Here is a 13,239-nt window from a genome sequence, read left to right on the forward strand (position 1 = left end):
AGTACCATCAGCTGGTGCTCAGTAGTTCCATTGGCTCTTGTACCTTCGGCTACCCATCCAGGTTCCAGTACCGTCAACTGGTTCTCAGCAGTTCCTCAGCCTTCTTGTACCTTCTGCTATATTTCCAAGTTCAAGCTTTTTGAAATGGTTTTTGGTAATCACTCTGGATCTCCCTGACGACGACCCTAAAGACGACCTCGAAGAGGACGACGAGCCCGAAAACGACGACCCTGGAGACCACCCCGAAGAAGACGACGACCCCGAAAACGATGACCCTGGAGACGACGACCCTGAAGACCTCCCCGAAGATGACAACGACCCTGAAAACGACGACCCTGAAGACCACCCCGAAGAAGACCAAGAAGATGACCCTGAAGAGGATGATGAAGGAGAAAGTGTGGGAGAAGTAAAAAAGAAGGTGAAGAGCATGGAAGTAGTGAAACATAAATATCAGACAAAATATAAAAAAGCTTAACATAGTCAATATCTTTGTAACTCCGAACGTCTTAAAAAACAATTAATTCTTGCTATTCCATTTGATTGGGCTAAACCTCTATGCCTTTAATGTCTCCTCCACCTCCCCCAATACATTCTACATTATTCTTAGTTGTTTTCCTTCATGTAGAATTAACCTACAAGGAAAGTAAGGGTTTATTTTCATTCCGATATTTGTGTCCCATTGACTTGCATTGGTTTCGGCGATATCCGATATTTTTGGGGTATCGGTCCGATCCAATCCGATCTGATATTTCCCAATATCGGAAGGTATAGCTCAACACTAATTATTACCATTGTATAAATCACAGAGTCAAATCAGCCTGAAGGCTGTAATACCTAGATCGATCAGCCATAGCATTAAAATCAATGAGACGATGTGAATAACATGTATTATCTTGTAGCATCTGTGACAGGGTGGGTGCAGTTTTTTTACAAAACAATAAACCATGCTGTTCTCACCTTTATGTTCCCTTGGTCCACTGGCGAGTCTCTGCCGCTGTTCTCATTGTCCAGCATTGGCTGCAGCCAATCAGTGAGTTCAGTCAGCGCCTCTGAAGGGCACATGTACACTGGCAGAGCTCAGTGGAATGGCTGCTGCGCTGTGTACATGACGTCAGCGCCGCAGCTAATGCTAGTGGTAGAGACTCACTGGTGGATCTGGGTAAGGTGAGTAAATTGTTGTTTGTTGTTTTGTAATAAACTGCATCCAGGATCAAAACTTGATTCAAAGGGAACAACCCATTTTAACATAGTAACATAGTTATTAAGGTTAAAGGAAGACTTTAAGTCCATCTAGTTCAACCCATATCCTATCCTAACTTGTCCTAACATGTTGATCCAGAGGAAGGCAAAAAAAACCCATGTGGCAAACAGTAAGCTTCACATTGGGGAAAAAAATTCCTTCTCGACTCCACATACGGCAATCAGACTAGCTCCCTGGATCAACGCAATATTAAGGAAACTAGTGTATATACCCTGTAATATTATACTTTTCAAGAAAGTCATCCAGTCCCTTCTTAAATTTTAGTAGGGAATCACTCATTACAACATCATATGGCAGAGAGTTCCATAGTCTCACTGCTCTTACAGTAAAGAATCCACGTCTGTGAGTATGCTTAAACCTTCTTTCCTACAGACGTAGAGGATGCCCCCTTGTCCCTGTCACAGGTCTAAGAGTAAAAAGATCATTAGAAAGGTCTTTGTACTGTCTCCGCATATATTTATACATTGTAATAAGATCACCCCTAAGCCTTCGATTTTCCAAACTAAATAACCCCAAGTGTAATAACCTGTCTTGGTATTGCAGACCCCCCAGTTCCCTAATAACCTTGGTCGCTCTTCTCTGCACCCGCTCCAGTTCAGCTATGTCTTTCTTATACACTGGAGACCAGAACTGTACACAGTATTCTAAGTGTGGTCGCACTAGTGACTTATATAGAGGTAAAATTATGTTCTCCTCCTGAGCATCTATGCCTCTTTTAATGCATCCCATTATTTTATTTGCCTTTGCAGCAGTTGCCTGACACTGGCCACTAAATGTGAGTTTGTCGTCCACCCATACACCCTGGTCTTTTTCAGTGACAGTTTTGCCCAGTGTTTTACAATTAAGCACATAATTATACATCTTGTTCATTCTACCCAAGTGCATGACCTTACATTTATCCCCATTAAAGCTCATTTGCCATTTATCAGCCCATGCTTCTAGTTTACATGAATCCTCCTGTAATATAAAATTGTCCTCCTCTGTATTGATTACCCTGCAGAGTTTAGTGTCATCTGCAAATATTGAAATTCTACTCTCTATGACCCCTACAAGGTCATTAATAAATATGTTAAAAAGAAGCGGGCCCAATACTGACACCTGTGGTACCCCTCTGCTAACCGTGACCAAGTCCGAGTCTTCTCCATTAATAACCACCCTTTGTTTCCTATCCCTGAGCCAGCTCTTAACCCACTTAAACATATTTTCCCCATCCCCATTGTTCTCATTTTATGTATCAACCTTTTGTGTGGCACCGTATCAAAAGCTTTTGAAAAGTCCATGTACACCACGTCCACTCCATTCCCTTGGTCCAGTCCGGAACTTACCTCTTCATAAAAGCTTATCAGATTAGTCTGACAGGAACGGTCCCTTGTAAGCCCATGTTGATATTGAGTCATGAGGTTATTCTTCTCCAGATACTCCAGTATAGTATCTCTTAGAAAACCCTCCTGGATTTTACCCACAGTTGAGGTTAAGCTTACTGGCCTATAATTTCCAAGTTCAGTTTTTGTCTCCTTTTTGAATATTGGCACCACATTTGCTATATGCCAGTCCTGTGGTACAAACCCTGTTATTATGGAATATTTAAAGTTTAAAAATATCACCAGTGAGTGGTATTGTTAAAATGTTAAACATTTATGATGCACAACAACTCAGCCACAAAATGGAGACTATGTAAAGTTACAGAGCAAAATCACTAAGTGTTGAGACGTAGAAAAGTCACCAATGCTCTGCTGACACCAAAATCGCAGATTCTAAATCTTCTCTGGTGTTAACATAAACACAACTGACCCGGGATACCCAATAGAGTGATGTGGTGTAAAGCACATCCCCAAAGGACTTTAGAGAAGCCTGGATGATCCTGTTTTTTTGAGATTGGGAGGAGAATGTTACTTACTGGACCACATTGTGCCAACTGTAAAGATTGGTGGTGAAGGAATAATACTATGGAGGTGTCTTTAGTTGCAGTGAAGGGAACTCTAAATGCTTCAGCATAACAACACATTTTGGACAATTATAGCTTTATAGCTTCCAACTTTGTGGGAACAGTTTGGGGAGGATTGTTTTCTGCGCCAGCATGACTTTGTCCATTGCACAAAGCAAAGTCCATAAAGGTATGACTGGGAGATTTTGTTTTGGAAGTACTTGACTGGCCACACAGAGTTCTTACCTTAACCCCATTGAAAGATTTTGACATGAACTAAAATGGATATTGCAAGCCAGCCCCGATTGCACAACACCAGTGTCTGACCTCTCATTTTGGATAAATGTGCAAAAATTCCCACAGGAACACTACAGCGTCTTGTAGGAAGCCTTCTCAGAAGAGTGGAAACCGTTTTACTTTTAAAGGGAGACCAACTCCATATTAATGCCTATAAATACAGACGTAAATATCATAAACCTCCTATAGGTGTAATGTGTAGGTCTCTCAATACTTTTGGCCATGCAGTATACCAAAGTACTTCCTTTATGGTCATAGCTGTCACTATACTTGACCTACAGCTGTTACGTCTTCCTAAAGTAATTGTATATCACCCCTCTGCCTGACCTTGGCTAGAAGCTACATTAGCCATCTGGTAGTATGTGAGACCCAAACTAGCTAATAGTTCTGGTCTAGACTCCAGAATCACTACTTGAATTGTCAATAAGCATTGCACTGAAAACGAGTCTGGTGAAACATAAAACCAGCAAAAGAACAGCTTGGTGTCTATCTATTGAGATTTCCTTTCCTAGTCCACAGTCTTAAGTCTCCAAAACACATACTATTGTTGGTCGCACCTGCAGATATTGACGGGTCCAGCTGACACTCTAATGTGCATGGATGTGTCGGCCAGCTATTTGTCAATGGAGTTGATAGGACATGTCAAATTTTGGACTGCCGATCACTTTGCTCTCTGATATAATTAACCAGTGGAGATGTCTGTCGATGGCTTTCTCAAAGAAAAGAACGGTCCACCTAACGAAAACAAGATGGCACTATCGGCCAAAACATTGAAGCCTTCATATGTGAATGAGTGCCATTAGATTTACCTTTAGGTTGCAATCTACTACTTGACCACCACAGGTTTAGAGTGTGGTCAGTTGCCTACCTTTAATGAGGAAGGATATTTCTTGGGGCTAAAGTAGCTAAATATTATTCCGTTATGTGTTCACATGGTGCAGATATATTTGTACTTAAAAGTAATAAAAGCTGCACATACCGATTGTAGAAATCTTCCCGATAGTAATCGTAATCAAACTCATAAGTGCTGTGAAAAGAAAACAAAGAACAATAATGATCTGGTGCCTAAAATAATTACATCCATTGATGTCTGCTGAATGAATATTGCAATTTAGCTCCGCACTGAAAGGCATCATTTACAGCCTATTTTCCTGAAGTGCACATAAGATTAGTTAAGTATGGTAATTTTTCAGCCATCTACATTGTCACATCAAACTACTTTACCATTATGACTAAAGAACACCATCTAATGATATACCTTTCAGGCAGCATAGAACAAATTTATAGAGAACAAATTATTTGCATATTGTATCATTGTGAGATGTGGATGAATATAGTGGTTGTGTTCTACTCTTAGATGCATAAGCAGAATATTTCACCCTGTAGTGTTATTTGCACACACAGGCATGAATATTAACATGCAAAATGCAGAGTTCTGAAAAACTCAGAAAAAATTAACGGTTTACATTTTATACCTCATCAGGCATTTTTATTATTGTGATTATTTTTCTTACTCATGATTTATTTAGTCCCAATGTACAGTAATGCCAAAAGTAATAATAATATAATCCCTTTATAAAAGAGGGTGCACTTATACAAACGCAGAGCAAAAATGTACGATACAAACATATATAATAAGACAAAGTATAGGTTAGTCCTGCCCAGATGAGCTTACAATCTATATGATAGGTAAGCTACAAGGTGGATTTTGATGGGATTGTTAACCCCTTCACCCCAAAGCCTGTTTTCACCTTCCTGACAGGCCAATTTCTACAATTTTGACCACTATCACTTTATGAGGTCATAATTCTGGAATGCTTAAATGGATCCCAGTGACTACGAAATTGTTTTCTCGTGTCATATTGTACTTCATGAAAGTGGTAAAATTTCTTTGATATAACTTGCGTCTATTCGTGGAAAAAAAACGGAAATTTGGCGAAAATTTAGAAAATTTTGCAATTTTCAAACTTTTAATTTTTGTGCCCTTAAATCATAGAGTCATATCACACAAAGTAGTCAATGAATAACATTTCCCACACGTCTACTTTACATCAGCACAATTTTTTAAACATAATTTTTTACGTAGGAACTTATAAGGGTAAAAAGTTGACCAGCGATTTCTAATTTTTACAACAAAATTTGCAAAACCATTTTTTCATCTCACATTTGAAGTACCCAAAAGTGACATCATTCTAAAAGGTACCCAGAACTACATTCAAGATGTTCACAAACCCTTCAGATGCTTCATAGGAATTTTTGGAATGTGGAAGGAAAAAATAAACATTTACTTTTCTTTCACAAAAATTTTCCTTTAGACCTAGTTTTTTTTTTTTACTGTCGCAGGGGTAGCAGGAGAAACTGGACCATAAGGTTTATTGCGAAATTTCTCCTGAGCATGTTGATACCCCATATATGAGGGAAAATCACTGTTTGGGCACACGGCAGGGATCGGAAGGGAAGGAGCACCATTTCACTTTTTGAATGTAATATTTGCTGGCATAATTGGCAGACTCCATGTCATGTTTGGATAGTCCCTGATGTGACAAAACAGTAGAAACCCCCACAAGTGACCCCATTTTGGAAACTAAACCCCTTTCTGAACTTATCTTGATGTGTATTGAGCACATTGAACCAACAGGTGCTTCATAGACGTTTATAACGTAGAGCTGTGAAAATTAAAAAAATCAAATTTTTCCCAGATAAATCTCTTTTAGCTCCAAATTTTTCATTTTCATAAGGGTAACAGGAGAAATTGCTGCATAAAATGTGTTGTCCAATTTCTCCTGAGTATGCTGATACCCAATATGTGGAGGAAAACAACTGTTTGTGTGCATGGCAGGGTGTTGTGAGTTCATTTTCCCCTTCACTACTGAGGCCCGAGGAACTCCCTCTTCTGGTAAAGAAAGGTAGTGTGCCTGATTATCAAACACCTGAGGCTGATGATGATGACTGGCTGAGTGGAGTTACTGACTGGATATAATGCTGCCGACGCCCTTCTGCCCTGCGGGTGATTTCTCTGTGGGATCCTTGGAGACCAGTCTGAATTCCTGCTCCTCTAAAGCTAAGTTTGCTGCTCTGCTTTTTGCATTGGTGCTTTGACTTTGTTTTGCTTTGTTTTTCTGGATTTCTGCCATTCCCTGCTGGAGTGTGCTGAATTCCTTTAGCTCTGTCTTCTGAAAATACCTGAGTGCTGATTTAGTTTTTGAAGCCTACCTGCTTCAGGGCCTTTTTCATATCAGCTTGTTGGCTTATGTCTTTGATAGGGTTTTGGCAGATTGCAGACAGCAGCCTTCCTGTCCTTTCCTATCTAGGTAGTTTTGGGCCCCGTCTTTGCTCAGTCTATCTTTCTGTCTGTGTTAGGCCTCTTTCACACTTCCGTTTTTTACAATCAGTCACAATCCGCCAGGTTTTGAAAAAAACGGATCCTCAATTTTCTTTTGAGGATCCGTTTTTTTTCCCCATTGACTTGCATTAATGGCGGATTGTGACGGATTGCTGTCTGTTGCATCCGTTTTTTTGAGGATCCACCAAAAGTTGCTGTCCGTCACCATCCTCAAAGAATTCAAAACGGAGCTTGCAATGTTTTTTTCTCTGGCGGATCCTCCAGAGACTGATTTAACCCGAATTTCTTTCTGGGTGCCGGACAAAACAAGAAAAAAAAAATTCTCTCTCTCTCTCTCTCTCTCTCCTCCCCGGCCAGCAATTCCTTTATTTCCTCATTTTCAGGATCTGTCTAAAAATGGATCCTGTGACATCCGTTCACATCAGTTGAGAGCAGATCCGCTTGTCTGCCTTTTTGGCGGATTATAACTGATGCAAAAAAACTGAAGTGTGAAAGAGGCCTTAGTGTTTTCATCTTGCTTCACCTTCATTATATGTTGGGGGCTGCCTATTGCTTTGGGGTCTGCTCTGGGGCAGTTTAGATTTCCCCTTTCTTTCTTTAGGCCTATTTAATTCTCCGGCTGTGATCAAGGGGTCTAGGGCATCGTAGGAACCCCCCACGGCTACTGCTAGTTGTGTTGATAGGTTCAGGGGTCTGCAATCTGATAGTTGCCAACTTCTCTGGTTTTCTGGACTTAGCTTGTATTTCTGTTTTTGCCTCCTACGGTGACTCATTCATAACAGAATCACCCGCCATACCGCAGATCCTAGGGTACTCAATAGCAGGAAAGAATTGTAAAAAAAAAAAAAAAAAAAAAAAAGTGTGTATATTTTTTCCTCTATATCTCTGAGGCCGTAGGGGGAATTTTTTTTTTTCTCTCAATGGAGATAAAGCAATTGTCTGATCGTGTGGAGCAGCTCGCTGCGGAAGTGCGGGGAATTTCCGCCTACCTTGCTCATTCACATGCTGCTGAACCAAAGATTCCTACACCTGATGTATTTTTTGGGGATCGGTCTAAATTTTTGAATTTCAAAAATAATTGTAAATTATTTTTTGCCTTGAAGCCTAACTCGTCAGGGAGCTCCGCGCAGCAGGTTAAAATTGTCATCTCTTTGCTGCGTGGCGATCCCCAGGATTGGGCGTTTTCTTTGAAACCAGATGATCCTATTTTGACTAATGTGAACGCATTTTTTCAGGCCTTGGGGTTGTTGTTTGACGAACCTAATGCCATTGATCAGGCTGAAAAGACCCTGCTGGCATTGAACCAGGGTCGTGATTCTGCAGAATTGTACTGTCAAAAATTCCGAAAGTGGGCAGTACTTACTACCTGGAATGATAATGCCTTGGCTGCTCTCTTTCGGAAGGGGTTGTCAGAAGCCGTAAAAGATACTATGGTGGGATTTCCTGTTCCCTCTGGTCTTGACGATTCTATGTCATTAGCCATTCAGGTTGATCGGCGTTTGCGCGAACGCAAAGCTGCACGAGAGGTGTTGCCACCTGTTGAACAAATGTCTGAACCTATGCAATGTGATAGAGTTTTTTCCAGAGAGCAGCGTCAGGAGTTCAGAAGGCGTAATAAGTTGTGTTTTTTCTGTGGAGATGCCTCGCATATTATTTCTGTCTGTCCTAAACGAGAGAAACGCTTTGCACACACGTTTTCTGTTGGGGGTGTTCAACCTAAGTTTCTTCTGGCTATTACTCTGATCTGCTCCCTGTCCACATTTTCCGCCAAGGCTTTTGTGGATTCGGGAGCAGCCCTAAACCTAATGGACTTGGATTTTGCTAAGCGTTGTGGATTTCCGATGACACCTCTGCAGACGCCCATCCCTTTGAGGGGGATTGATGCTACTCCTTTGGCTAAAAATAAACCTCAGTTTTGGACCCAGGTGGTAATGCGGGTCGCCCCAGACCATCAAGAAAATTGCAGATTTTTGGTGTTGCATAATTTGCATGATACTATTGTTCTGGGGTTTCCCTGGTTACAAATTCATAATCCAGTTTTGGATTGGAAATCTGTGTCTGTGGTGAGTTGGGGTTGTCGGTGTGCCTTTAGTGAGGCTCCGGTGTTTTCCACCTCTCCTCAGTCGCATGATGTTCATGATTATTTGGCAGACTTTTATGATGTATTTAGTGAGAATGAGTCTGCGCCTCTGCCTCCTCATAGGAGTTATGACTGTGCAATTGAACTGAGCCCGGGGTGTAAATTTCCCAAGGGTCGGCTCTTCAATTTATCTGTACCCGAGCACGAGGCTATGCGATCCTATATTAAGGAGGCATTGGAGAAGGGTCATATTAGACCATCCTCGTCACCCTTAGGTGCCGGGTTTTTTTTGTAGCCAAAAAGGATGGATCATTAAGACCTTGTATTGATTATCGTGCCCTCAACAAAATTACTGTTAAATATCAGTATCCGTTACCCCTGATTTCTGATCTATTCTCCAGAGTTAAAGGTGCTTGCTGGTTTACCCAGCTTGACCTCAGGGGGCGTATAATCTTATTCGCATTAAGCATGGGGATGAATGGAAGACGGCGTTTAATACTCAGGAGGGACATTTTGAGTACCTGGTGATGCCTTTTGGGCTCACTAATGCCCCTTCTGTCTTCCAGTGCTTCATGAATGATATTTTCCGAGATTTTGTCAATAAATTTTTGATTATCTATCTGGATGATATTTTGATCTTCTCCAAGGATTGGGATTCTCATGTGGAACATATTCGGACTGTGTTCCGGATCTTGAGGGAGAATTCCCTGTATGTCAAAGGATCTAAATGCCTTTTTGGAGTACAGAGGATTTCTTTTTTGGGATTTATTTTGTCCCCGTCAACTATTGAAATGGACCCGGCCAAGGTACAGGCCATTTACGATTGGGTTCAGCCCACTTCTTTGAAGGCCCTCCAGAAGTTTTTGGGTTTTGCTAATTTTTATCGGAAATTTATAGCAAAATTTTCTAGTATTGCCAAGCCATTGACTGATTTGACTAAGAAGGGTGCTGATGTGTTAAATTGGTCTCCGGAGGCTGTTTCTTCCTTTCAGGAGCTGAAGCGAAGATTCACCTCCGCCCCGGTTTTGCGGCAACCTGATGTCTCACTTCCATTCCAGGTAGAGGTGGATGCTTCTGAGATTGGTACAGGAGCTGTTTTGTCCCAAAAGGATCCTGTAACATCTAAAATGAATCCCTGTGCTTTCTTTTCCCGAAAGTTCTCTCCATCTGAACGTAAATCTGATGTGGGGAATAGGGAACTGTTGGCCATGAAATGGGCATTTGAGGAGTGGAGACATTGGTTGGAGGGAGCTAAGCATCAAGTCGTGGTCCTCACTGACCACAAGAATTTGATTTACCTAGAGTCAGCTAAGCACCTGAACCCTAGACAGGCTAGGTGGGCCTTGTTTTTTACACATTTTGATTTTGTGGTTTCTTTTCTTCCTGGAACGAAGAATGTCAAGGCAGACGCCCTCTCTAGGAGCTTCTTTGCTGATTCTCCAGTGGTGACCAAGCCTGCTACCATCTTAGGCGAAGGGGTAGTTCTTTCTGCCATCTCGCCCGATTTGAGACGTGCTCTGGAAGAGTTCCAGGAGGACAAACCTGAGCGTTGTCCCAGTGGAAAGTTGTATGTTCCTGACCAGTGGAAGAAGAGAGTAATGTCTGAAGTTCATTGCTCTGATTTGGCTGGTCATCCAGGTATTTTTGGTACTAGAGATCTGGTGAGTCGGTTTTTTTGGTGGCCCTCCTTGTCTCGTGATGTCAGGAATTTTGTGCAGTCCTGTGGGACGTGCTCCCGGTCTAAATTGTGTTCTCGCTCTAGTGGGTTGTTGATGCCTTTGCCTGTCCCCAAGAGGCCATGGACCCATATTTCAATGGATTTCATCTCTGATATGCCTGTCTCTCAAAGGATGACTGTTTTTTGGGTGATTTGTGATAGGTTCTCTAAGATGGTTCATCTTGTACCACTCCCTAAGTTGCCGTCTTCCTCTGAGTCGGTGCCCCTGTTTTTACAACAGGTGGTTCGTTTGCACGGGATTCCTGAGAACATTGTATCTGACAGAGGAGTCCAGTTTGTGTCTAGATTTTGGAGAACTTTCTGTTCCAGGCTGGGAATTCAGTTGTCCTTCTCCTCTGCTTTTCACCCTCAGACCAATGGGCAGACAGAGAGAACAAACCAGACCTTGGAGTCATATTTGAGATGTTTTATTTCTGCTGATCAGGATGATTGGGTTTCATTTTTGCCCTTGGCCGAATTTGCTTTAAATAATAGAGCTAGTTCTGCCACTTTGATGTCACCTTTTTTTTGTAACTTTGGGTTTCATCCTCGATTTTCTTCAGGGCAGGTGGAGCCCTCTGCCTGCCCAGGTGTTGACACTGTGGTGGAGAGAATGCACCAGATCTGGGACCAAGTGGTGGATAAGTTATCTCTCTCCCAGGAAAAGGCCCAGCGGTTTTCCAACCGACATAGGACCATTGGTCCCCAGTTTAAGGTTGGTGATATGGTGTGGTTATCATCAAAAAATATTGCTATGAAGGTGGCTTCTCCTAAGTTTAAGCCTAGATTTATTGGACCTTACAAGATTGTGGAGATTATTAATCCGGTCTCTTTTCGTTTGGCTCTTCCTGTCACATTTAAAATCCATAATGTGTTCCATAAATCTTTGTTGAAGAGGTTTGTTGAACCTGTTGTTCCGGGGGTGGCACCTCCAGACCCTGTATTGGTTGAAGGTAACATAGAATATGAGGTAGAGAAAGTACTGGATTCCCGTCTGGCTAGACGGAGACTCCAGTATTTGGTTAAGTGGAAGGGTTATGGTCTGGAGGATAATTCCTGGGTCTCTGCCTCTGATATTCATGCCAAAAGATTGGTGCGTGCCTTTCATCGGGCTCACCCTGATCGCCCTGGTGGCGTAGTTGAGGGTTCGGTGACCCCTCCTCAAGGGGGAGGTACTGTTGTGAGTTCATTTTCCCCCTCACTACTGAGGCCCGAGGAACTCCCTCTTCTGGTAAAGAAAGGTAGTGAGCCTGATTATCAAACACCTGAGGCTGATGATGATGACTGGCTGAGTGGAATTACTGACTGGATATAAGGCTGCCGACGCCCTTCTTCCCTGCGGGTGATTTCTCTGTGGGATCCTTGGAGACCAGTTTGAATTCCTGCTCCTCTAAAGCTAAGTTTGCTGCTCTTCTTTTTGCATTGGTGCTTTGACTTTGTTTTGCTTTGTTTTTCTGGATTTCTGCCATTCCCTGCTGGGGTGTGCTGAATTCCTTTAGCTCTGTCTTCTGAAAATACCTGAGTGCTGATTTAGTTTTTGAAGCCTAGCTGCTTCAGGGCTTTTTTCATATCAGCTTGTTGGCTTATGTCTTTGATTGGGTTTTGGCAGATTGCAGACAGCAGCCTTCCTGTCCTTTCCTATCTAGGTAGTTTTGGGCCCCGTCTTTGCTCAGTCTATCTTTCTGTCTGTGTTAGTGTTTTCATCTTGCTTCACCATCATTATATGTTGGGGGCTGCCTATTGCTTTGGGGTCTGCTCTGGGGCAGTTTAGATTTCCCCTTTCTTTCTTTAGGCCTATTTAATTCTCCGGCTGTGATCGAGGGGTCTAGGGCATCGTAGGAACCCCCCACGGTTACTGCTAGTTGTGTTGATAGGTTCAGGGGTCTGCACTCTGATAGTTGCCAACTTCTCTGGTTTTCTGGACTTGCTTGTATTTCTGTTTTTGCCTCCTACGGTGACTCATTCATAACAGCAGGGCTTGGAAGGGAAGGAGCGCCATTTGATTTTTTGAATGTAAAATTTGCTGGAATAATTAGCGGACACCATGTCGCGTTTGGAGAGCCTCTGATGTGCTTAAACAGTGGAAACCCTCCACAAGTGACACCTTTTTGGAAACTAGACCCCTTTGGGACCTTATTTAGATGTGTATTGAGCACCTTGAACCCCCAGGTGCTTCACAAAAGTTTATAATGTTAAGCCATGAAAATAAAAAAAAACAAATTTTTCTTGCAAAATTCTTTTATAGCTACAAATTTTGTATTTTCACAAGGGGAAAAGGAGAAAATGGACCCCAAAACTTGTTATGTAATTTCTCCTAAGTTCAACGATACCCCATATTTGGTCGAAAACTACTTTTGAGGCACAGTGCAAAGCTCAGAATGGAAGAAACACTATTACAGTGCAGATTTTGCTACAATTGTTTGAGGGTGCTCTGTTATATTAGCAGAGCCCCTGAGGTGCCAACACAGCAGAATTTCCCAAAGGTGACCCCATTTTACAATCTAAACCTCTCATCCAAGATTGTGTGTTAGCCCAAAGTTTTACATTTTCACACTGGGAAATGGGTAAAAACGGCACCAAAATTTCTCCCACAATATCTGCTTAATGTAGAAATACC

At 42.1% G+C, this 13,239-nt stretch overlaps 1 protein-coding gene across 5 annotated transcripts in view; it reads right to left on the reverse strand.

Annotated features, from left to right (window-relative positions):
- RALYL (RALY RNA binding protein like) overlaps positions 1-13,239 on the reverse strand; it is a 937,349-nt gene that overhangs the window by 134,535 nt on the left and 789,575 nt on the right. For 3 of the 5 annotated variants that reach the window (XM_073550582.1, XM_073550583.1, XM_073550585.1), the window contains one exon: positions 4,462-4,509. The exons of the other annotated variants lie outside the window; for them this stretch is intronic. In XM_073550582.1, coding sequence (XP_073406683.1) covers positions 4,462-4,509 — 48 coding nt within the window. The remainder of the gene's footprint in view (positions 1-4,461; positions 4,510-13,239) is intronic. 5 annotated transcript variants of the gene reach the window in all.

The sequence above is a fragment of the Dendrobates tinctorius genome, unplaced genomic scaffold, assembly GCF_039654945.1.
Source record: "Dendrobates tinctorius isolate UK_male_01 unplaced genomic scaffold, ASM3965494v1 ptg000165l, whole genome shotgun sequence".
Classification (NCBI taxonomy): Eukaryota; Metazoa; Chordata; class Amphibia; order Anura; family Dendrobatidae; genus Dendrobates; species Dendrobates tinctorius.